At 46.1% G+C, this 26016-nt stretch overlaps 1 protein-coding gene across 1 annotated transcript; it reads left to right on the top strand.

The window, feature by feature from the left end:
• The first annotated feature begins 536 nt into the window (after nt 1–536).
• CTNNBIP1 (catenin beta interacting protein 1) lies at nt 537–26016 on the top strand. The gene is made up of 3 exons (XM_081201769.1): nt 537–652; nt 2853–2943; nt 25683–26016. Exons 1-3 carry the CDS (start codon nt 557–559, stop codon nt 25739–25741), a joined length of 246 nt encoding a protein of 81 aa, XP_081057895.1. The 5' UTR covers nt 537–556; the 3' UTR covers nt 25742–26016.

Genomic DNA, 26016 nt, shown 5'->3' with positions numbered 1-26016 from the left:
AAAAAAGAGTGAGTTCAATACCTGGTCACTTGCTTCTGTGTCAAATGCTGTTGGTGTGCCCACAGGACTGCAGCATTGTAACATGTTCTCCTGACAGCGTTTTGTTCAAGGCAGCTGTAAACCATTTATTTTCCTGTGGGAAATGAACTTGTCAGCCTTTACTATATTGTGGCCCCAGCTGAGCACTCCCAGGAGATCCAGCATGATAGTTATGACATTTTGTAGCTGAATTAAATGGTGTACCACAGGGTTGGGGAACCTGTGGTCCTCCAGGTGTTGTTGGACTACAGTTTCCATTCTTGCTGATCACTGGCTATGTGGGCAAGGGCTGATGGAAACTGGAGCCTCACAGTATCTGGAGGGCCACAGGCTCTACATCCCTGGTTTAGGAAAGAACTGCTGCTAACTAGGCAGCTCCTATGGATAGGGTATTGCTGGTTTTAACTGTTAATACTTAGCCTTTTCTTTGCCTATTATTCTTAACATACTAAACCATTCTTGTATCTTTTTTGTTTGTGATTAATATTTAGAAGTCTCAGGAACTGGGAAGAGGGGAATGAACCGTGAGGGTGTCCCCGGGAAGAGTCCGGAGGAGATGTATATTCAGCAGAAAGTCAGAGTCCTGCTAATGCTTAGGAAGATGGGATCAAATGTAAGTATTGCAGGCAGCCTTGTAGACCCTCACAGAAGCTACTAGTTCAGCATAATTTGTACTAGCCTTCTAGAACACCATACCCATGTTAGTTGTTTGTGGCACTCTAGGGGTTTAAAGAGAGCTAGCCATTTTCCAGTTTGCAAAACATTTCTTGCTTGCTCACCTCAAATTGATTCTTTGTTGTACGGGGCAACTTAGAGGGGTAGCTAGTTACAATCATGGACTTTTGTGACTAAGAGCCTCCCTACATTCTTCTATAGCTTTCCTTAGGGATTCGGGTGGCGCTATGGTCTAAAACACTGTGCCACTTGGATTTGCCAATCAGAAGATTGGTGGTTCGAATCACCGTGATGGGGTGAACTCCCGCTGCTCTATCCCAGCTCCTGCCAACCTAGCAGTTTGAAAGCACACCAGTGCAAGTTGATAAATACTGTAGGTGGGAAGGTAAATGGCATTTCTGTGCGCTCTGATTTCCATCATGCTGTTCCGTTTAGTCATGCTGGCCACATGACCACATGACCTGTAAAGCTGTCTGTGGACAAACGCCGGCTCCCTCAGCCTGAAAGTGAGATGAGTGCCGCACCCCATGGTCGCATTTGGCTGGACTTACCCATCCAGGGGTCATTTCCCTTTTTTACCTGTAGCTTTCCTTAAAGGTTCCAGTTTCTCTTGAGCAGATGAAGGTGCCACTAGGAATGTTTAAGATCATGATTCTAATTAAATACCATATTTTTTGCCCCATAGGGCGCACTTAGTTTTTTTTGGGGGGGGGGAATAAAGGGGGGAAAATTATTTTTTCCCCCCAGCCCCCAGAACAGGCTGCTATCCGCAAGCCTAGGGAGCCCGACTGGAAGTCGCGCCGGTCTCCCCAGGCTTGCAGATATCTGCCCGAAGCGTGCCCCGGGCTTCGGGATGCAGGCAGCTCTCCGCAAGCCTTGGGAGACCGGCGGGAACTCCCGCACCGACCCCTCTCGCTCTCCAGGCTTCAGCGAAAGCCTGCATTCGCCCCATAGGACGCACACACATTTCCCCTTCATTTTTGGAGGGGGAAAAATGCATCCTATAGGGTGAAAAATACGGTAACTTTGAATGTGGTACAGGATAATATTACTTCTGCTTGACTTTACAGCTTAAAAAGGATACAATAATACTAATTTTCTGCCTACAAACCTTTTCCCCATAAGAACAAAAGTTAAGCCTTGTAACTGGATCAGACTGAAGGACCATCTAGTCCAGCATCCTGTTCTCATAGTGGCCAACCAGGTGCCTAAAGGCAGTCCACAAGGACAAAATGAGGGCACTTTCATTCTCTCACTTGTGATCCCAAGATAATAGCTATGATGACTAATAGCCTAAATGCTAGTAATTATTCTTCAGATACTACATCTAGTTTTCTGTGATTTTTCTACCTACTCCTTTTTGAAAATTAAAACTGTAAAATGAATGTATGATATTAATAGACGAATACATAATTTCAGTTGTGCATTCTTTAGTCATCTGCTGGATATATGGACGCTTGTATAGAGTCTACCTGGGAACTTGTTGGGGACTACTCTTTGGTTTATTTCAACACATAATAGGCTCTCTTGCTCATTGGAAGCCAACCACAGAATCAGGGTAGCAATACTATCGGGGGGGGGGGCTTGGGGAAGAAAATTCAAGTGCAACAAAATATTACTTCCCGTGAGCCCAATGTATTTCAGAAAAATTCATTTATCAAGGGAATGCTTATTAACACACCAGCGATACAGGAGTTATCTCTGTATCCATTGTATGTTAGAAATGTTACTTAAAATGTTCCCTTAAATGTCCCCCGCCCCAAACTCACTGGGCTTATAATAAATAATATTTTGTAGCACCTGGATTTTCTTCTTTTCTCTCGCTGTCTCTCCTTTTTTAAATTATTGGGCAAAGTAATTTCATTTTATATTGCCATGTCTAGATGAATAAAACAGTAGCTATCTCCAAATTATTTTTGATTTCATGGGGATCATTTAGTGTGGTGTCCATTTAGTGTGGTTTCACGAAAAGGGGAAGTTGTTTTTATGGCCCCTTCTTGTGTGACTGGAAGCAGGTACAAGTGACAGTAAGGAAAACTGAACCGAACTGTGATGAGTTGTACTCTGAATAGTAAATAAGCACAGACCCTACTGCTGAGTTTCTATTTATGGATTCGCTTTTCTTTGTCCTTGTACAGTTAACCACCAGTGAAGAGGAGTTCTTGAGAACGTACGCAGGGGTAGTGAATAGCCAACTTAGCCAACTTCCTCAGCATTCAATTGATCAGGGTGAGTAGCAGGGGAAAGGGAGACATGTAAGCTTTCCAAATATTTATTGGTATAAGTGGTCTTTGTGGAAATGGATTTAAATTTATTTTAAAGCTACAGAATAGGTTTATTTATATTATTTTACTTAAGAAAAAAGTAAATATCTGGATAGACTTGTTGAAATAAAACATTTTGTATCTAGCATCTAAAATAAAACAGTGAGGATGCCTGTCTAATGCTCATAAGCAGGGAGTTCCAAAGCATAGATGCTACCATGTTGAAAGATCAAGACTCAGGAAGGGAAAAACTTTGTGCTCCCTGTGCTAAAATAAATCCAAAATCAGCAAGAAAGTTAACACAATTTTTTGCCAAGAAAGCTAAGTCTTGTGCCCCCATAAATTTGTCAAACATGATTCTATTTCAGTGTTTCCCAACCAGTGTTCCGTGGCACAGTAGTGTGCCGTGGAACTTTGCCTTGTGTTCCGTGGAGGCGGGCGAGTCGGGCGGTGAGAGGCGGGGCGGCGGCGAGCACATGCGAGGCGGCGAGCGAGCGAGCTCCCACATCCCATCGCCGCTCGCTACTTGGCCTGCGCATCCGCTCGCTACTGGGCCTGCCCCAGGAGGTGGGGTTGCGGGCATCACGCCCTTCCCCACGTGAGCGGGGAATCCCATCCGCCCCCACGTGAGCGGGGAATCCCATCTCAGCCCCCGCGAGAGCAGGGGAATCCCATCCGGCCATGCCTCCTGGCCAGCCAATCGGCTGGCTGGAGGGGGCGTGGCTTGCCTCGAGATTTTTTTCATGAAACAAGTGTGCCTTTGCCCAAAAAAGGTTGGGAAACACTGTTCTATTTGATTGTATTACATTTGTCTGCTGTTGTTTTTGTGGGAAGGGGAAGGAGCAAAGATCTATGTAAGATGCAGAAGATGAAAATTCAGCTTTAATGATGGATGAAGTTCTTTTTAAATACCCTAGAGATGCTTGAGGAACAAAAAGCAGCATAAACCACAAGGGCTTCAAATGTTCGATCCATCAGCAGGGGAGTTCACTGAAGGACAGTAGTAGGTTCCAGGCTCTCCTGTATGATGGAACTTGGGTTTTGATCATTTTCTTGGCCGTGAGCTAAGCTGCATCTGTAGTCGCAGAAGGAATTCTTAATTCTGACTCCACATCTCCCCTCTTTGGTATTAGCAGCCCCCTGCTGACATTGTGACATTAATTGTTTTGGTTTCCAAAATTGGGAGTAACCCTTGGAGTACTCTGATGCCTTCTGTTAGAAGGAGGGAGGTTACAAATCATTTTGTTCTTGGAGCATTATTCCTCAAAAGCTCTTGAGGGTGGGGCTCAAGGATTCCCTATTAAGGCATTAAACCAAAATTAAGAGACCAATGTAGAAATGTATTAATTTTGATGCCAATGTGAGTCTTGTAGCTTGTGGAAATGTTAATGGATGCACAGCTGGTAAGATATCTATGATCCCCCGAAGGTTGTACAGAACAAGCTGAAACATCCACTCAGTTCGCAAGTACAAAAAATATAACATGGTTTGGTCATACATTGCCCAGCTTTTCAAGCCATAGTTTAGCAGCTGAAAATGGACATTGGGACACACTTGCTACATCCCTTCCTTGGCATGCCAGTCTTGCTTAGGTCAAGTTCCCTATTAAGTCCAAAACAGAATTGATGTCAGTTTACTAACTTTAAACTTTACTAAAGGTTACTAAATTTAACAGTTTATACATGAACTAAGATCCCTGTTTGTGAACTAACATTAAACCACAGTTCTCCATTTTGTATGTTTATTAGTGATTGCAAACTGCTGGGGAAATTTTAAATTGAAATACAGACATGTTGAATAATTATTTTAATTTGTCATTCTAAAGTGTGATAGAATATTGAGAACTGGCTTATGCAGTTCAGCCCTCCAGATGTTGAACTCCAGCTCCTATCAGCCCCAGCCAGCATGGTCCATGGTCAGGGATGGTAATGCATCTGGAGGGCTGGAGAAGCCCTCCCACTGCTCTAAACCAAGACCATCTTAAACCTGCAGAGCTTCACAGGAACAGCTCTTGAGAACTTCTGCTGTAGGAAATCACTGCTTTTCTCATTCTTATTCTGTGGACAGGAGAAGAGGTAACCATGGAGGTAATTAAATAATATCAAGTATATTCCAGTGTCTTAATTAGCCAAACTGAAATTGGTTGTCTGAATGGAGAGCTTCTCCACTAGATGGCAGTAGCTTCCTATAAAAACCAATTTCAGAACCTCTAAGACAGTGTTTCCCAACCTTTTTTGGGCAAAGGCACACTTGTTTGATGAAAAAAATCTCGCGGCACACCACCATTACAGCCCCGTGATGTCAGCGTGCAGCGTCACGCCGGGAGGGACGCACGAAAGTGAAAGTTTTCAATTTTTTTCCCTCCCCCTTGCCGGGGAACCTCCAAGCTTTGGGGGTGGGGGGGGCAGGAGGCAGCAAAGCGAGGGACTGAGGGACGGCGGCAGCTGAGGCGGCGGCGGCTGTTGTGGTGGTGGCGGCGATAGCGGGCGGAGGAGGGGGCGGTGGCGGGGCCGAGGTGGCCGGCGGCGGCGGGGGAGGCGGTGGCGGGTGGAGCAGGAGGGCGGCCGAGGCCGGTGAGGGAGTAGGGTTGCCCGGGGCTTGAGGAGCCGTCGCCGGGAGTTGCTGCTGCTGTTGTTGCTGCTGCTGCCCGGACATGCCGGCCTCCTCCTCGTCCGCTGTCTTGCGCTCCTCCCTTTTGCACGCGCTGCCCCGCCGCCGCCGCCCCATTGGCTGGGTCCTGTCAGCTGATCCTGTGTGTGTGTGAGGGGAGAATGGAGAGAGAAACCTCGGCACCACCACCGCGGAGCCGCCCCCGGCTCGACGCGGATCCTCGCCGCCGCCGCCTCTCACCGCCCGACTCGCCCGCCTCCCTCCCACGGCACACCAGCCAACGTCTCACGGCACACTTGTGTGCCGCGGAACACCGGTTGGGAAACACTGCTCTAAGATGCTTGAATTTAAAATACTCCCATTTCCCCTAGAAAATAGTGTCTATTTATCTCCTACCACCCTACCCCTATATCTTGCATCTAGGTGTCAAAGGAAATTTTAAAATCTGATTTGCAAAGCCTTTGATGTGCATCAAAGATCCATCTAAATCCCCTTTGGGGCTGGGTATTAATTTAATGGTTCCTCAGATCCTGACCGTGGAGTTCCACATTCTCCTGAATCCAGCCACATTTCTAAATTTGCAAACTCAAACTTTCATAGCTTGATCATACATGAAGGTTTTGCTTTTTTCCATTTAATAGAAATTCTGCCTTTTGCATATTCTGTTCTCATCTGGACCAACTCCCTGCCTCTGCAATGGCAAACGCTGTGGCAGTTGCTCAGCTATGCCTTTGTTGACATAGCTAGAAAGCAGTGAGATGTATGCTGAAGACTGGTTCAATTTCTAGTCCCTAGGCCGGAGCAGCCAACCTAGTCCCCCCCCCCCCCCGGGTGTTGTTAGACTACAACCTCCATAATCTCTGACCATTGGCCATGCTGAGCTGATGAGAGTTGTAGTCCAGCACCACCTGGAGGGCACCACTTTGGCTACCTCAACCCTAGAAAATGGTAACTGGTTGCTGAGTGGCAAATCTTGTCTTCAGGTAAGGTTAGTTTGTCACTTCACCCAAAGACATTGGTCTCTTATGTGCAGAATAGCCACGTTAGATGATCTAACGTCGGTTATGCTGTTCAGTCTTCATTCTTTAATGAGTGCACTCCCATTTCAGTGTGATTTAGACATTTGCCAAGTATGTTGGCAGAAAGGATTTGGAGATGCTTTAAGTTCTGTGGAGGAGTTCAGAGTGGGAATAAGCTGCATGGCTGTCATAGAAACATGGGTGAAAGCTGGAAAGCTCTAGAATTCCCTACCTTGCAATCTGGAAGTGCCGCATTGAAAGTGATGTTAACAATTCACTGGAAGGTAATTAGCACAGTACTTCTCAAAACGCAAGCTGTTCCTCTTGGAGTCTTTGACACCAAGGGATATTTTGAAACCGAACTCCAAGGTTTGTTCTTCGGCAGGGGCTCATAGGTATGAAAGATCTGAAGAATGGAGGCCTTAATCTGTAAGTACATGCCTGAGGGAATGTTGGCCGCCTTCTTTCTCAGTCATCTGTTTTGATCTATTCTGCATTAGTTCCCCGCCTATTAAAGAAGGAGCAAAAGCAGCAGCTCTTGAGGGTTTGTGCTAAGCTGCTACTTGTCAGATAAACTGAAAGGCGTTACACTCTTGAAACGCTCTGTGCAAATACAGTTGGATGCATCTGGGTTTTTTTGCTTTTTAAAATGAAGAGGTTGCAGTTAGGTTGTGCTGTTGGTTATTTGCATAATGAGACTGGAAAGCAGAATCTGTGTGGTCGTTAAAGTAGGACCTTGGTGACTCCACCACCACTGTTTGCTGCAGCAACCGTGCCTTGTTGGTTCTTGGAGAGAGCCAGGTCCCTTGGGGAGCACAGAGCTGAGATGCAAATATACTCTGTGCAGATAGGTTGATGGGCTAGGCTAGGGGAGCCACTCAGCCTGCACTGTGAATTTTGTGCAATATTCTTCAACCCTAAGTCCTCATTTGGTGTTGAACTGTGACTCCCCATCATCCCCAGCCAGCTTAGCCAGTGATCAGGCATGATGGGAGATGTAATCCTACAGCAATGGTGGACCCACGGTTGTAGAGTACTGTTTTAGGGGAAGAAAGTTGCCTGAGGTTTGAAAGTAGACGGGGGTCAGATAAGATTTGGATTCAGGATTGTAATACTTTGTTTTGCTGGGATGCCTTGCATTGTTCTGTGTGTTCCTTCCTGCTAGCACACAAGTTAGGATCTTCTTTTTTGCACGTGAACAAAGGAAAAGGATACTTTGAAGGCTATGGAGGAAGGTTTGCTTTTAGCAACATTCTGTCAGGCCTATGCAGTTATTTGACATTTTCTTGAGTAACCAGTCATGTTAATGATTGTTCTGCACTCTCTTTAATGGTGTGTGTGTGTGTGTGTGTGTGTGTGTGTGTGTGTGTTTATGTTTATGTTGCTGAACATTGTCGTGATACGTTATGAGAGGGCAGGGTATGAATACTTTTATAAAAAATAAATAAACAAACATATATTGTGTTTTCACCACTCATTCCCAAAATGTTGTAGATACATGCCAGAGAAACAAAGGTGCACTGATTTGAAGCTGTTACTGAAAATGTTCCCAGCAGCTGCCTACAGAATTGCAACACCTCTGGTTAGAGAGCCGGTACGGGGTAGTATAGTACATCCTCAATCTGTGGCCCTCCAAATGTTGTGGTATTCCAACTCCCATCAGCCCTAGCCAGTGCAGCCAGAGATCAGGGATGATGGGAACTGTAGTCCAACAACATTTGAAGGGCATCAGTAAAGTGTTGGACCAGGGAAATGCTTGGTCTAATTTTTGTTCTTCCATGAAACCTGCTGAGTGACTAGGGGCTGTTTGCTCTCTTCTAATCGCAGGGTGGCTCTGAGATGGGAGAGTCCTGATCTCCTTGAGGGAAAATAAATAAATAAAGGGTCATTTTCAAAAGGCAGATTTGTAGCCTTGGTTCTAAAGAGGTAGAGAAGAATTTAATAAGGGAATTTCAACCACATAAATCATGCTATAGAAAACACCCTAACATCGGATCATCTTTACAGGAAGCCAGATCACATTATAAAATTGCTGCCCTCCCACCTATTATTGTGATTCCATTCTTTGTCACATCTGCCTTTTTCTAGCCCAGACACAGTTGGTGTGAGTCACTCAACATAGCTTTTGGGCATAATTTTGGAGTCTGCCATGGAATTGAGCAGCTCAAAGAGACCTGTGGAAACTGGGACTTGCTAAGATGAATCATCAAATGGGAATCTTCACAACTGGCTTCCTACTTGGTTTTGTCTGTTCACAAAATCTGTGTTCATGCTGAACAACAGACATATCCACTAGTGAATGCAGCATCTAGTGAGCGCCTGCAGCTTTGTCTGCTGTTCAACGCTATAAACCAGTTTCCAAACCTTCAAGGCTATTCAATTTCTTTTTAAAAAGGGATAAATGGCAAGAAAATATGAAAATATTTCCAGAGTGGAAGCTGTGTCACCCCAGTGTGGTTCCCCTTTATCATATACATACCCCAACAATACAACAACAAGAATCCACCAACAGCATACAAATCAATATGGCTAGCCTGATCCAAAAATCCACCCCCTCACACACTCACACTCACACTCACACACATAAATAAATCTCACTACAGCCAACCACACCCTAGGCCACCCCCAACCTCTCTCATCACCAAGGAAATATAACAAGCGAAAAGTTAGAGAACTCATCCAAGTGACGCTGACACAAAACCCTACACATAGAAGGATAGAAGCATTACTACCCCACCCCACTCACCATACCCCTCTCCCCCCTCTTTTCTTTCCAACCTACTACTGCATTCAACACCTATGTCTCACAACAAATGAAACTGATCCATAGAAAACACAACTTGAAAAAGAGACGATGCACATATTTTTTAAACTAATAAATCTTTAATAATAAAAAACAAAAAAGGAAAAGACTGCTGCACTGAGACAGAATCCCCCTTTTCCTGCCAAGCAGCTAATTATTGGAATAATAATGATATTTTTTTTTTATTTGTATCCCACCCATTGGACTGGGTTGTCCCAATCACCCTAGGAGGGCATCCCTCTTGGAGGTAGTTTGGAGAGCATCGTTTGGGCATGCAGCTGCAGAATTAAACAGGTTTAAGGTCTGTTTTTTTGTGCGCCACTTGAACTCGGTTCTTAACCTTGAATAGTAGAAGGATGTTTGCATATCATGTGAACAGACTGGTAGCACTACCATCATGCACCACAAAGTAAGGAAAATATAAGAAACTGGTTCCTAGATGCATGTTTGAGCTGAAGGTGGTTCCTGGGTTTGAAAAAGTTGAAGACAATTTGAGAGTAGATACCAGAGACCTTTGTAAGCGGGCAGGTTGAATAGCAATTGGCCAATGAGCATGTGTGCAGAATTTTTTTCTAGTTCCTTTTCATGCTACTGAAAGTGTCAACAATAATGTTCATATAGATTCAGCTCTGATTCCCAGGCATTTGGCAAATATTCTGCTTGCTTTCCAGGCTGTGATGTGTTTTCCTTTCCAAAACCATATTCATTGTAAAGGCTACCTGTCTGAGCTATGGACCTGTGCCCTTACTTTCTGATGTTTGTTTACCTCCTAACCATGGCAAAGTTCCTCTGTTTCTCTTTTGGCACCATTTATTAATAGTAATTGTTGTGGCCTGCAAGCAGTTTGCTACTCTTGCTGATCAACTGGTGAATTTATCACACTAGTTTCCTTTGCCTTTTGGGGAGCAACAACTGTATTCCCTTTGGAAATAAAATACGGGAAAAGCAGATGAATACACCATAGCTAGAAGGTGCCATTGTATTGCTGGAGAACCAGACAGGGAGTGTAATGAAACCTGAGGCCACTATAAAAATCAAAATTTGGTTTGGCAGGAGGGAGAGAGGAAGTAAATTCTGCTTGGAACTGTAACTGCAGACACAGCTTCAGGTCCTGCTGCCTGGGAAATAATATTCATGGTTCACCAGTTCAGATTCACAGCAATTGCCCTGTGGCAACAGGCTCTTCCACTGCCTTGTGCAAGCTATTTTTCATGTTAAGAATTATGCTGGACCACACAATGCCTTTAAATATTTTTTTCCTGTATAGACTTAGGGCAGCTTAATGCAAGATGAAGAGTTAAAATATCTGTGCATGCACACACATGAACGTAGAACAGTCTGGTTAAGCACAAGTCCAGATGATTTTGCCAAGAACAGCTTTGCAAATAGGTCTGTAAAAAATATATATAAATAGTAGCCTACCTGCTCCCATGTATCATTGGCAGTCATTTGTGCCCTAAAAGTAAACAACTGTTCCACCTGATCACCTGGAAGCAATTTCTTAGTCTCCACAGGCAGTTGGCTATTTATAAGCTTGGCTAGGGGTGAGTTGATACTCTCATCAGTGAAGTAGCCAGCTATCTTAGGCTCTGCGCCAACAGCTTTGTTTGAACAAGCTGCAACTGAAGCCTTCACTTCAGCTTGGGAGTGATATTAGGTTCACTCCTCCTGTGAGTTGTTGGTGTAGTAACTGGTGTAGATTCCTCAACTGCTGTATGAAATGTTGGACTGAATTCTCAATCTCCAGCAACCCAGTCAGCATTTATTTCTACAGACTGGTTATTTTCAGCATTGTCATTTGCTGCTTACCTGGGACAAATAGCAACAGTGCCCCACCACCTCCCTTCTGATCTTAGGCTTTGCTTTTTTACTTCTTCAAGAATATACCAGACCTCACAAGCATCATCTGAAACCCTTCTTGTGTGTCCTATTTGAGAGAGGCTTAGAGGGTGCCAGTAAGGGAGAGGGCCTTTTCTGTTGTGACACCACCAGCAGTAGCGAAATGCTCTCAGAAGTGAGACATAAACCTTCCTGGCACTGACCCTGACATAGTTTACATGCCAGGTAAAGATTTTCCTTTCCACCTAGGCGTTTGATGGAATTCACAAAGTTTTTAAATTTGATTGTACATCACCTGAGTCTGCTCCATGTCCAGCGACTCACACATGAAACAAACAAACAAATAATCAGCCACACAAGCTGCTTACTAAGCACAGGTTTTCAATTACCGTACTTTTCTCTCTATAACACGCAGATTTTTTCTCCTCAAAAGTAAGGGGAAATGTCTGTGTGTGTTATTGAGCGAATGTGTGGTCCCTGGAGCCGACCCTCCTGAGCGCAGAGGCAAAAATCAGGCAAAAATCCAATCTTGAGCGTCAGGGAGAAAGGAGAAAGGAGCTCCGTGAGAGAGGAAGCTGTTGCTTTCCTGCATTCTGCCTCAGGGTCTTACTGCCCACCCTCTTTTGTTTCGGTTGCTGTTTCCTCAAACGGAACAAAGAGCAGGCAAATCCCCTCCCCTCCAGGCAAGCAGAGGGGAAAGGAAAGGACCGCGTCCTTCCTTCTAATTCCTCTCCGTGCTCTGGTGCTGCTGCGTCCAGGGAAGCATTTTAGGGACTCGCAGGCAGCCGGAAAACAGGCAGGTGGAAGAGAGAGAGAGGGGGGGCTGGCTTGGGTGAGTGTGTGGGGGAAAACTTTTGCCTTCCTTTCCTCCCTCCCGTTAAACCCCTCTCCTGCATTCTTAGCCAGCTGCTTCTCTGCACACCCCTCTCGTGCTCCTTGTCCCTTCTGTGTTTTTCCTTCCCTCCCCACTTAAAACGTGGTTACAAAGCATGGATCCACATGGATCCTCAGGATCTTTGCATTGGGTCACCCCAAATTCACCATCAGATCACATTACATGTCCATGGCTACAGCCTGAACCAAAAAAAATCACGTACCCACTGTTGCCTGTGGCTGCAATGGTGCAAAAACGTGGTTACAAAGCATGGATCCACATGGATCCTCAGGATCTTTGCATTGGGCTACCCCAAACTCACCATCAGATCACATGTTTGTGGCCACAGCATGAGGCACAAAAATGATACATCCACTGTTTCATTCAGAATTTCCCCCCTTTGTTTTCCTCCTCTAAAAACGATGTGTGTGTTATGGTCAGGTGCGTGTTATAGAGCAAAAAATACGGTAATAGGCAACCTCATCTCAAATTGCCACTTCTGGCCCAAAAAAGGTTTGCAAATCAGGTCCGCTTTCAGAAAATGGGATGAGGCAATAAACTTGTTTCTGAACTGTGTTGCTTCACACTGCCTTTTGTGACTCCCATTAAGGGACCATCTTCTATGCTAGAAAATTTCTCTTCTCACAGAAAACTGGCATGTTGAGTTGAAGACTAAGCTAGAAACTTTCTCCCTTACATATTTCTCTCTGTATGGCAGAGCTGCCCACATGCAGCCCAGTGGAACAGTTTTGGTTGGATCTACTGCTTAAACCTCATTTGCACAGTTTGTCTCCTGAAAAGAACTTCTTGTAGCTCAGTGAATTAGGTTTAACTGGGTATTGACTACTTACAAAACTTGATTACCTTTACTATTTTTTTTCTAAAAGGTTTGCTTTCAATATCTAAGATAGACCAGTTGAAGTTACTGGGCCTCAAAGGGTTATATAAATAGGTCTACCCTGAGTAGGACTAAGACAGACTACAACCTTTAATATTTCATCTTCACCTAAGATTTTATTCCAGATAATAATAATAATAATAAATTTTATTTATATCCCGCCCTCCCCAGCCGAAGCCGGGCTCAGGGCGGCTAACAACAATCAAATAATCAGTCAAATAATCACACAATCTAAAAAATATTTCATTATAAAAATTAATTAAATCAAATTGATGGCAACCAATTAAGCAAAATTCTGAGCAGGTTGCCAGAGGAGGGAGTCAGGCTGCGCCCTGACCAAAAGCCTGGCGGAACAACTCTGTCTTGCAGGCCCTGCGGAAAGATGTCAGGTCCCGCAGGGCCCTAGTCTCTTGTGACAGAGCATTCCACCAGTTTGGAGCCGCAGCCGAAAAGGCCCTGGCTCTAGTTGAGGCCAGCCTAACCTCTCAGATGATTTGGGTTCTTCAGTGAATGATGGTACTTAAGAAATTAAATAGATGCCATTCATTTCTGCATCTTCCTCTAGCTTCTTTGTGTAATTTGGCTATATATAATCTAACAGTGGAAATCTTTTCTTCTGTGCAGCTAGAGATTTCTTGGGGTGTTGCTTTGTAAACTCTTCTGCTCTGGCCACTGTAATCTGTAATAGGGCAAAGAAAAGAAAACTGATTTGGGCTGCTGAAATTGGTAGTGGGGCTTTTGGAAGGCTGGGAGGATTATCTTGAAATAAGTCCCCTGTGCTTACATAAGATCCACTAGAGATTTTCTTTCCTCTTCTTTTTTAAAAAATGGGGTTTTGGAAGAGAGTGGGGATTGGGATTGGGATGGGGGAGGAAGAAGCATCTGCTGTCTGTTAGATAACTCTGTTCATCTACTTTGTGGGCCATGATGTCATCTGTTATCTTCTTGTTGCTAGGAAACCCTGCTTCCATGGAATTTCCACACCAAAGGCACCTCTGGGTTTAAAAGTAGTGCACATTAGAAGAAGAAGCCTGCTGCTTGGATCTCCTGCCTTGTTCTGCCTTGCTCTTTTTGGTTGATTTCCCCCCTTTCCCCAAAAGGATGTGATTCTAGTAGAACCTGCATAGCATCTCTCTCAGTCTTAGCTCTTACTACGAAGGAGCTACTAGGGGCCTTTGATCTGATTCAGCAGGGCTGCTCTTATGAACCCAGCAGCATCATATTTGTAACAAGAACAGAGAGTCCTCTGTCACCTTTGAGCCCCTTTGTGGACTGGAGCCAAAGCAATAAAATCAGACTGATCTACTTCCAATAAGCAGCTGTCTGTGATAAGTCAGCATAGCAAGAAAGATAGCTGAAAGCAGCTCCACTTTGTTAGTATATATTTGGACTCTGCAGGAAAATGGGACCCACTTTCTACTGCCCCTTGCCTTTCATGAACTTCTGATTTCATTGTTTCCAAATCTCTCTCTCTCTCTCTCTCTCTCTCTCTCTGTGTGTGTGTGTGTGTGTGTGTGAGAGAGAGAGAGAGAGAGAGAGAGAGAGAGAGAGAGACATCGCCCACCATACAATTGGAGTAGCCTGCAACACTTGAAAGCTGGTGTCTCAATAAATATCTGCTTTTAAGACAGGTTCTGCAGCTACCTCTTTGGAATTCATCATATTAATAATTTTCTTTTCAAATGCACCCAAATAGCAAACAGGTATGGATGTTTTTCAAACACTAGTGTTGTCTAGTCCATAAATTTTGACAAAGGATAGAATAGCAGCAGAGGATCGGTTATGACCCTCAAGGTAACAAATTGACGCAAGGTTCTGTACACAGAGAGTGTAGTTCTTGATGCATTTTTATACTTCCTAGCCTTCTAAGAAGTTCAGAATGGCTTACGTTATTATCCTTGGGACTTGTGTAAGTAGGGCAAAGAAGTAAATGAATATAGAAGATCTGCCACAATAGTTAAACCACAAACAGAAACTGGTCTTACATTGAATCTTCAATTTTTGACTTTTTAGCATGCCTTTTTAACTTCAGTGGAGTTTGTTTTGTTTTGGTTTGTTTGTTTATTGTCTTTGTTGGATCTATCCACTGCAGTTTGACTAATGAGTGGGATTCACCTAATAAGCCCCTTGTGTTTGTGAATGGGGATTCCTCTCCTCCCACTCTGCAATCCCTCCCACTTCAAATTGGCGGGGTGTGTGGGTGGGGATAACCCCAAGCAGTGCGGGGGAGGGAGATCATTGCATCCAGTAAACTGAAAAGCTTGTGCAGATGAAACATTTATAACTGTGCTACATTGAATTCCACCCAGTGACTTCCAGGAAAATAACTTGGGCTCCAAGCTCTCTAGTTTAATTTGGAACTAGGACACTGATCTTTCAGTGTAATTTTGTGTGTTTGAGATTTGTACCTCATCCTGTAAAAATGAGAATTTAATAGTCCTTCACATGATTCAGATGTTTTCACTAATAGGTGTTTTGCAGAATTCTTGAAAGATCACTGACTTTATTTTTTTAAAGCTCTTTTTAAAGACTTTGCACTTAATTTATCTCAACACACTAAGCTCCTTAGCTTACTAAAGCTTCAGTAATGTTTGTCCAGACAGTGGTTTCTTCCAGATCCTTATTCCTCCTCCACTTAAAAGATGGAGGCAAAAGAAAAATAAGATGCATACAATTACTATGACTCTTCCAAAATGGAACTTATATGATACAAGTTGCAAAGAAAATACAAAAGAATTCAGTTTTAAATTTCATTCAAGCCAACATGGTTCTCAATCCAGATTATAGACTTTTAACTGCTCACTCCACAGTTATTTCCCTTCACAGAATCAATATTGGTAACATCAAGATTACTGACCATGCTCCAGTAGAAGTGACCATAGGACTGAGCAATGAAATCCAAATCCATTTAACCCTATTTTAGAGACCAATCAACTATCTAGATAAAGGATAGCAGAAACCCTACAATTCTATTTTAAGGAATACCACAATAACAGCACCAATTCTACCAGCCTTGGGGAAGCTATGAAAGCAGTGACAAGAGGTGTATGTCTCAAAGGAAGATCATATATTAAACCTCTTCAACAATAACCAAACTATAAATGGAAATTACTGATCTGCTAACTAAATATAAAAGTTCAGGTTCAAAACATCTCGGAGTAATTGAACGAAGCAAGATATAGACTAGAAATTAATAACACACTAGTCAACATCTTATAAGTGAAACAACACTTTTATGAATATGGAAGTAAAAACTCTAGACTTTTGGCAAACAGATGTAAAAAGAAAAAATCAAGGTCTTTATCTTTTAAAAAGTTCCTCCAGGTGGCGCCCTTGCTCAAGTCTTTTAGAGAGACTGCTCATACATTAAGGTTGAAGTCACCCCCTAGTATGGCTTCTCCCTTTAGCAAGTTTATTGAATTTACATAATGCCAGACCCTCAAAGTGTCCCTATTTTCCAGGGATGTTCCTGATTCAGAGAAGCCGTCCCAGTTTTTGATTTGATCCTGAAATGTCCTACTTTTCCATAGGATTTCCCTATTTTCATTGGATAAATGTTGGAGGGTACAGAGTTATCCAACCTCCAAGCCGCCTGAAGGCAATCCTGTATAGGGAAGGGTTTTTTTCCCAAATGTTTAATGTTTTATTATGTTTCTATATATGTTGGAAGCTGCTCAGAGTGCTGGGGCAACCCAATAAGATGTGTGGGGTATAAATAGTAAAATTATCACTATGCAATGGGACATCCCTATTGTCATTGGAGAAATGTTGGAGTGTATGTAATACCTTTTGAATAAAATGAAGTTGCTTCAGACTTGGTGCATATACAGATCCATTCATTGTCCCATTAGTAAAAACATATCTACCATTATTGTATTTCAGAATTGAGTGAATTTTAAAGGTTATTCCTTTGCCAAAAATGACTGCTACCTCCTTGTCCTTTAGTTGAACCTGGGGCTGTCACTTGGTGTTGATCCCCTAGGGCGGGGGTCGCCAACCTGCGGCTCCAGAGCCGCATGCGGCTCTTTAAAGCCTTTGCTGCGGCTCCGGGGCGGTGGCGAGGGGAGGTGGTGAGGGGCGGAGGCGAGGGGCGGAGGTGACCAGCCTGCCGCCCGGCGGGCGGTGCGCCGTAAAGCAGAGCGCCCCCCTCGCCAGGCAGACATCCGCAGTGTTCAGTGTCTGCACAAACCTCAGTGCTCAGTGTCTGCACATCAGGGCTGTAAGACGTCACCTTCATTTTCACACAGGCTTGCAAGCTGTCATCTGTGAGGCGTGATCGGTGCTTGTTTTTAATATAGTTCATGTTGGAGAAGACCTGCTCACATACATATGTGGAAGAGACCACAAGGGCCATCGAGTCCAACCCCCTGCCAAGCAGGAAACACCATCAGAGCACTCCTGACATATGGTTGTCAAGCCTCTGCTTAAAGACCTCCAAAGAAGGAGACTCCACCACACTCCTTGGCAGCAATTCACCAAACTTTCACCTGCTTAAGTTTAAAAAGGGGCTTCAGGCAACTAACTCCACGTGGAATTCCACGCGACCGCGACTGCATAATCAATGCCACAAAATGCCAAAGAAAATTAACCAGGGCCCCAGTGAACCATAAATCATAATCAGTGCCTGATGTAAATAATAATTAATAATGAGGGCCCAATGTCATCCTCGTCATTATAAAAATAATCCCTCTCTTCGTGCCGCCCAGCCTCCCAAGAAAAAAACCCCACTTCAAACGGTCACAAAGCACAAATTCCACGCGACCGCGACTTGCTATGCCCAATAATCAATGCCCCAAAATGCCATAGAAAATTAATCAGGGCCCCAGTGTACCATAAATCATAATCAGTGCCTGATGTAAATAATAATTAATAATGAGGCATTCGTCATTATAAAAATACCGTATTTTTCGCCCCATAGGATGTCTGCCTGGCGAGGGGGGCGCTCTGATTTAGGGCGCCCCGCCCACCGGGTGGCAGGCTGCTATCCGCAGCGTGGGAAGCCTTGCCGGGAAGTCCGGCAAGGCTTCCCATGCTGCGGATGTCTGCCTGGCGAGGGGGGCGCTCTGATTTAGGGCGCCCCGCCCACCGGGCAGCAGGCTGCTATCCGCAGCGTGGGGAGCCTTGCCGGGAAGTCCGGCAAGGCTCCCCACGCTGCGGATGTCTGCCTGGCGAGGGGGGCGCTCTGATTTAGGGCACCCCGCCCACCGGGCAGCAGGCTGCTATCTGCAGCGTGGGGAGCCTTGCCGGGAAGTCCGGCAAGGCTCCCCAAGCTGCGGATGTCTGCCTGGCGAGGGGGGCGCTCTGCTTTAGGGCACCCCGCCCACCGGGCGGCAGGCTGCTATCCGCAGCGTGGGAAGCCTTGCCGGGACCTCCGGCAAGGCTCCCCACGCTGCGGATGTCTGCCTGGCGAGGGGGGCGCTCTGATTTAGGGCGCCCCGCCCACCGGGCGGCAGGCTGCTATCCGCAGCGTGGGGAGCCTTGCCGGGACCTCCAGCAAGGCTCCCCACGCTGCGGATGTCTGCCTGGCAAGGGGGGCGCTCTGATTTAGGGCGCCCCGCCCACCGGGCGGCAGGCTGCTATCCGCAGCGTGGGGAGCCTTGCCGGAGGTCCCGGCAAGGCTCCCCACGCTGCGGATAGCAGCCTGCCGCCCGGTGGGCGGGGCGCCCTAAATCAGAGCGCCCCCCTTGCCAGGCAGACATCCGCAGCGTGGGGAGCCTTGCTGGAGGTCCCGGCAAGGCTCCCCACGCTGCGGATAGCAGCCTGCCGCCCGGTGGGCGGGGCGCCCTAAATCAGAGCGCCCCCCTCGCCAGGCAGACATCCGCAGCGTGGGGAGCCTTGCCGGAGGTCCCGGCAAGGCTTCCCACGCTGCGGATAGCAGCCTGCCGCCCGGTGGGCGGGGTGCCCTAAAGCAGAGCGCCCCCCTCGCCAGGCAGACATCCGCAGCTTGGGGAGCCTTGCCGGACTTCCCGGCAAGGCTCCCCACGCTGCAGATAGCAGCCTGCTGCCCGGTGGGCGGGGTGCCCTAAATCAGAGCGCCCCCCTCGCCAGGCAGACATCCGCAGCGTGGGGAGCCTTGCCGGACTTCCCGGCAAGGCTCCCCACGCTGCGGATAGCAGCCTGCTGCCCGGTGGGCGGGGCGCCCTAAATCAGAGCGCCCCCCTCGCCAGGCAGACATCCGCAGCATGGGAAGCCTTGCCGGACTTCCCGGCAAGGCTTCCCACGCTGCGGATAGCAGCCTGCCACCCGGTGGGCGGGGCGCCCTAAATCAGAGCGCCCCCCTCGCCAGGCAGACATCCTATGGGGCGAAAAATACGGTATTTTTATAATGACGAATGCCTCATTATTAATTATTATTTACATCAGGCACTGATTATGATTTATGGTACACTGGGGCCCTGATTAATTTTCTATGGCATTTTGGGGCATTGATTATTGGGCATAGCAAGTCGCGGTCGCGTGGAATTTGTGCTTTGTGACCGTTTGAAGTGGGGTTTTTTTCTTGGGAGGCTGGGCGGCACGAAGAGAGGGATTATTTTTATAATGACGAGGATGACATTGGGCCCTCATTATTAATTATTATTTACATCAGGCACTGATTATGATTTATGGTTCACTGGGGCCCTGGTTAATTTTCTTTGGCATTTTGTGGCATTGATTATGCAGTCGCGGTCGCGTGGAATTCCACGTGGAGTTAGTTGCCTGAAGCCCCTTTTTAAACTTAAGCAGGTGAAAGTTTGGTGAATTGCTGCCAAGGAGTGTGGTGGAGTCTCCTTCTTTGGAGGTCTTTAAGCAGAGGCTTGACAACCATATGTCAGGAGTGCTCTGATGGTGTTTCCTGCTTGGCAGGGGGTTGGACTCGATGGCCCTTGTGGTCTCTTCCACATATGTATGTGAGCAGGTCTTCTCCAACATGAACTATATTAAAAACAAGCACCGATCACGCCTCACAGATGACAGCTTGCAAGCCTGTGTGAAAATGAAGGTGACGTCTTACAGCCCTGATGTGCAGACACTGAGCACTGAGGTTCAGGAGCAAAAGTCCCATTAACCTGGTTACCTGGTTGTAAATTAAATATTTTAATTAGCTATTAATTTGTCCTTTTTTCTTGAGATTGACAGCTGACTGCACGATCCTGTATATATAGCATTAAGGCCAGAAACAATATATGTAGTGTTATATTTGTTTTAAATGTTGCAATGTTTTTGCGGCTCCCAGTTGTTGTTTTTTTTTCGGAAACGGGTCCAAGTGGCTCTTTTTGTCTTAAAGGTTGCAGACCCCTGCCCTAGGGGATTTGTGAATCTGTGAGTTTCTTTTTTATAGGATCACTAATTCCCCTCGCGTTTGTGTGGTGTTCAGGTTTTCCCTTTTGTGCTACTAACAGTTAGTAAATTGTAATATATAATAAACATTATAAACACGGATCTCAGGCTTCCAGTCAGAGGAACACATTTTTCCAAATGATGTGTTCTGACACCACCACCTCCCAATCTTTTCCCGCTTTTCCCTGTGAACACTCATCACCATCCTACCACCAATCTCCAGGCTCTGAGCCTTCTTCTCTTGGTGGCTCCTCTGCTGGCTCCCACCATTCCTTTGCATCCAACCAGTCCATGACACTTAGCAGCCGTGCTTCCTTTCTAAATCCAAGAGTACTCTGTTCTGACCAAAATGAGCCTGTGGGTGGTGGGTCTGTGAGTTGCTTTCTCTACTCATAACTAAAGCAACTTTGCAAGAAATAAAACTGTTGTCATAACCATCTCCTTACTATTGATCTCTGCCCAGGGGCAATGCATTGCTTTGAACTAAGTTGCCAAAAGATAGTAACTTAAATTAATCTTTCATCAGCAAAAACTGCAAAGTGGCTTCCTTGAGTGTCTTTCAGGAGGAAGAAAAAACTTGAGTCTGTTGATGTGTTGCATTTGGAACTGCTCTCTCTGCTATCTAATCCTTTTAACCAAGAGGCTTCAAAGAAAGCCTTATTAAAGGAAATAATCCGTTCATGCAGGCCTAATTAGTTTGTGTGGGGCCAAGGGGGGAAAATGCTTTTGTGTTATCAGTTGCACTTGAATGGCAAAGATCATTTTTAAAACTAAAGATCAATTGAAGGCTTAGCTAAACATCCGCAGCCATGTGGGTGGGGACTCTTGGAAAGCATGCCGCTTCTTAATTTGATTCTGATCATTGCTGCTAGAGGATCTGCAGATGAAAGTACCAGCAGCTTCCTCTGTGTCAGCCTTGGGAGGCCAGAAGTTCTGCAGCAAATTAAACATGGCACAGACATTCCCCATAAGATCACCTTGCTGTCCAGAAGCCTGCTTTAAGGAGGGGCTCAAGGCTAACTAGATGGATCATCTTTCTCCTCCCGCCCCATGTGTCCTAGAGCAGTGTTTCCCAACCTTTTTTGGGCAAAGGCACACTTGTTTGATGAAAAAAATCTTGCGGCACACCACCATTACAGCCCCGTGACGTCTGCGCGCAGCGTCACGCTGGGAGGGACGCACGAAAGTGAAAGTTTTCAATTTTTTTCCCTCCCCCTTGCCGGGGAACCTCCAAGCTTTGGGGGTGGGGGGGGAGGAGGCAGCAAAGCGAGGGACTGAGGGACGGCGGCAGCTGAGGCGGCGGCGGCTGTTGCGGTGGTGGCGGCGATAGCGGGCGGAGGAGGGGGCGGTGGCGGGGCCGAGGTGGCCGGCGGCGGCGGGGGAGGCGGCGGCGGGTGGAGCAGGAGGGCGGCCGAGGCCGGTGAGGGAGTAGGGTTGCCCGGGGCTTGAGGAGCCGTCGCCGGGAGTTGCTGCTGCTGTTGTTGCTGCTGCTGCCCGGACATGCCGGCCGCCTCCTCGTCCGCTGTCTCGCGCTCCTCCCTTTTGCACGCGCTGCCCCGCCGCCGCCCCATTGGCTGGGTCCTGTCAGCTGATCCTGTGTGTGTGTGAGGGGAGAATGGAGAGAGAAACCTCGGCACCACCACCGCGGAGCCGCCCCCGGCTCGACGCGGATCCTCGCCGCCGCCGCCTCTCACCGCCCGACTCGCCCGCCTCCCTCCCACGGCACACCAGCCAACGTCTCACGGCACACTTGTGTGCCGCGGAACACCGGTTGGGAAACACTGTCCTAGAGCACCATTTCTTAGCCTGCTGGGCTAGGGATTACTAGTGGGCAGTTGCCTGCCCCCTAGCCAATGGCAGCCGCTCTCTTCACACATGGTATACTTGCATGCATGGGAGCAGGAGATAGAGAGTGAGGCTGTATCATACCAAGTTAGAAGGGAAAGAAGGAGAGGACAGGGTAATAGAAGAGAGGGGATGGGGAGGGAGGGAGGGAAGGAAGGAAGGGCAGACCGAGAGAGAGGGAAAGGAGAAGCACATTGGGCTTCTGGGCCCTCTGCTTCACATCTCTGCTTATACCCCCACCCCAGTCCTCCTTCCTTCCCATGTAGTCATTTGCCAAGCCAGGAAGCCGCTCCTCCATTCTGTAAAGGAAAGAACTGGTTGTGGCATTGAAGTGAATTAGAGAGGTCAATCTTTTAATAATAATAGCAATAACTATCGTATAATATAAAAACTGGGAATCAAGAGGAATAGAATAATAAGAGGGAAACTATTAGAGGAGGAGGAAGTGAATGTAAGAGCAGGAAGAGAGATAAAGGAACTATCAGTTTGCAGTTGAAATAGGGTACAAGTGTGAAAGGAGAAATGACCCGAAATGAAGTAAAAATATTTTGAGGTCCTCTTCACCCCTAGAGCCTCTGAAACAGCAATTTCTGCCTAAAATTGAGAGTCTGAGTCACAATATGACCAAATGCAATGTTTTCCTTAGCTTTTAAGAAGGCTGAACTATGGAACCTGCTGTTCCAAATAATTTAACTGTTTCCAAAGAGGGGAAATTATTGTGGTAATAGCCGACTGATAACGTCAGCCTCTGCCTCCACCTGCTGCCGTTTTGTGACTGACTTCCGCCCTGCACCTCATTTTGTAACTAGTCATGTCGATAGTTTTTAGCCCTCTTAGGTGGGTCCTGGGAGTGGAAAGTTCTGTTGTAGATCTTGGCCATCCTGCACTGCATTCCCAGCAGTGCACAAAAGTGGCTTAACTACCAGATGTGCCAAATCAAACACCTCAAGGAATGGGCACAGCTGGTGCACTAAATTTAACTCTGCAAATGCATTCCTGGCCACTGAAGAAACCTGGGCACCCATGCTCAGGACTGAGTCTAGATGCACGTCTAAACTGCGAACCTGGGTTTTCAGGAGGAGTTTGACTCCATCCAGCACAGGCTGATTCCTTATTCCCTGTTCTCCCTTCCGACTGACCAAGATCGCCTCTGTCTTGTCTGGATTAAGTTTCAATTTGTTCACTCTTATCCAGTCCATTACTGATGATAGATGCTGACTTAGAACCAAGACAGCTTCCTTTGATTTAGGTGTCATCAGCACACTGGTGACACCAAACCCTGAAACTCTGGACAACCTCTCATGTAAATGTTAAATAGCATGGGGGACAGAACAGAACCCTGAGGGACCCTGTAGGCCAATGACCAAGGCATCAAGCAGGAGTCCCCCAGCGCCACCTTTGGGTTTGCTCCTCCAGGATGGAACAGCCACTGTGCAACAGTGCCTCCAAGTCCCATCCCAGCAAGACAGTCCAGAAGGATAACATGGCCAGTAGTATTGAAAACCATCAAGAGGTCCAGCAGAGCCAACAGGACACACTCCCCTTGCCCTGTTCCTGGCATAGGTCATCTACCAAGGCAACCAAAGCCGTCTGTGACCTATAACCAGGCCTGAAACCAGATTGAAATGGATCTAGGTAATCGGTCTCCTCCAGAAACCCCTGAGCTGAGATGCGACCTCACACTCTAGTACCTTGTTCCAAAATGGGAAATTGGAGACTGGCCAATAATTTTCCAGTACAGTGGAATTCAGGGAGGGCTTTTTCAACAGAGGTCTTATAACTGCCTCCTTTAGGCTCACTGGAATCCTGCCTTGTTGTAAGGATGCATTGACCAGAGGGACACCCCCTTGCCAGCCCTTGTGCAGTGATCTAGCACACGTGTAGCTCTCACATTTCCAAGGATCCTGTCCACATCCTCAGGCTGTACAAATGGAAAAGTATCAATTTATGCTGGACAAGCAGAGGCCAAAGTTACATCCACTGGACCTGTATCAACTGTAGCATCCAAATCAGAAAGGATCCAAGCAATTTTGTCAGCGAAGTACTGAACAAATAGTTCACAATAGGTCATCAAGTGGGTGCAGGTTACCTGTTTTATGGAATGGTAGCTTGTTAGGGTTGATGTAGCCATTTGGAAAGCCAACTTGCCTGTATTGTCTTCCTAAGTGGGGAGAAGGCTGTTTGTGCTTCCCCAGATTTTGATCTTCTCATCTCCCTAACAGGACAGGCTGGTTGCACACAGACTGTAGCAAGTTACCACTTGAAGACTCAGGGATTGCACTCATTCAGGGACTTTCCTATTGGTGTGGTTTCTGGAAGCAGTAAAACATTCCATCCCCATATTACTTCATAAATGTCTTGCTATAAAAGAAAAAGAACTAGGAACTTCCAGTCACAGGCCACTGGAAGATCGGAATAAGGGATTTTTACCAAGACAGCAAGGACCTTGTGTAACAGCAGATGTGGTGAAGTGGACTGAGACAAGTTGCTTCCCTGTAATTAAAATGTTGCTATTATTATTATTATTATTATTATTATTATTATTATTATTATTATTATTATTACATTTATGTACTAGCTCCCTGGGAGTTTGAGGTTAGCATACATAGCATAGTCTCCCTCTTTTATCCTCACAACAACCCGTTGAGGTAGGTTGGGCTGAGAAAATGTGCCTGTCATCCCACAGTTAACCAGTTATTTTCAATGCTAAGTGGAGATTCAAACCTAGGTCTTTGTAGTTTAACAACACTAATCTTGTACACCACAACCACTCCAGCAAAGCTAGGAAACCCAGTAATTTATAAGTATTATATATGGATGATTTGAGGAGGAAAGCAAAATAGCTAGCACTATTTAACCTTGCCCTGTAGTCCTTTGTCTCATATTCAGCATCACTCAACAGAGCAAGTAGTGAATTTTCTAGCCAGTGGGACAAAAGGATCAACATCTGTCTGCATATGATACAAGGGGAAGGGTTTTGAATTAGGGAGGAATGGGAGGATCACTTGTACAACCCACGCACAGCACTGCTGACTTGTGCATGCCAGGTCTCTGATCTGTCATCTTTGCTATGTTCTTTTGGATTTCTGAGTCATTTAACACTTTCCGTCATCTTTAAAAAGAAGCACTTTAGCTCGCTCTCAGAATGCACTGTAGGTTTTAATTATAATCAGTGTTTGGGAACAACTTTGATTCCTCTGAACACAAGGTGAAAATAAGGTGTTATAACTTGCATTTAACACTCTCTTTCTCTCAAAACCTTGTAGCCAATCATTTGAAAGCTCCTCAAAGCCTGCAGACAAACAGTGATAAAAAATAGTAATTATCTGCCCTAATACTGTAATGGGCATATTTCTCTTTCCCCACAGCCCCTCCTAGCTTTAGGGAAATAGATCTCCTCACAATGCAGGAAACTGGCTAGCATGTCTTATTCTTTGTCTAAGCAAATAAAACCTACCTGTCCAATAACATCCCATTTTTTGCCTTTCCTCTACAGGTGCTGAGGATGGGGTGATGGCATTTTCCAGATCGGAGACTGAAGACAGACGGCAGTAGCTTGAAGGGCTGTTGGAGCAATTCTGAGCTGGAGCAGGGCAAATAAGCTCTAGGAAATCGAGGAAGATGGCCGGACAATCATGAGTTCCTTTGCCCTCCCCTGATTTTTTTTTGTCTTGTCCCGTGGTAGCCTTCCCCAACCCATTGAATTCAGTTTTCCTGTTACCTGACCACCTGAATGCATTTCACAGCCGTCTGTTCTGTATGCCCTGTTGGTGGGTCAGCAAGGCAGTTTAAATCAAGGACAACTCAAGGAATGCTTTCATGATTGGCTC

Source organism: Podarcis bocagei, assembly GCF_964188305.1.
Source record: "Podarcis bocagei genome assembly, chromosome: 7".
Classification (NCBI taxonomy): Eukaryota; Metazoa; Chordata; class Lepidosauria; order Squamata; family Lacertidae; genus Podarcis; species Podarcis bocagei.
Note: the sequence above shows the minus strand (reverse complement) of the source record. Positions and strands in the feature narration are given on the sequence as shown.

What these genes read in the sequence shown, in the direction of transcription:
- CTNNBIP1 (XM_081201769.1), top strand. Translation starts at nt 557, where the DNA reads ATGAACCGTGAGGGTGTCCCCGGGAAGAGTCCGGAGGAGATGTATATT. An exon ending in TTAGGAAGATGGGATCAAAT is followed by an intron (nt 653 to 2,852) that starts GTAAGTATTGCA and finishes GTCCTTGTACAG; the next exon opens with TTAACCACCAGTGAAGAGGA. An exon ending in TCAGCATTCAATTGATCAGG is followed by an intron (nt 2,944 to 25,682) that starts GTGAGTAGCAGG and finishes TTTCCTCTACAG; the next exon opens with GTGCTGAGGATGGGGTGATG.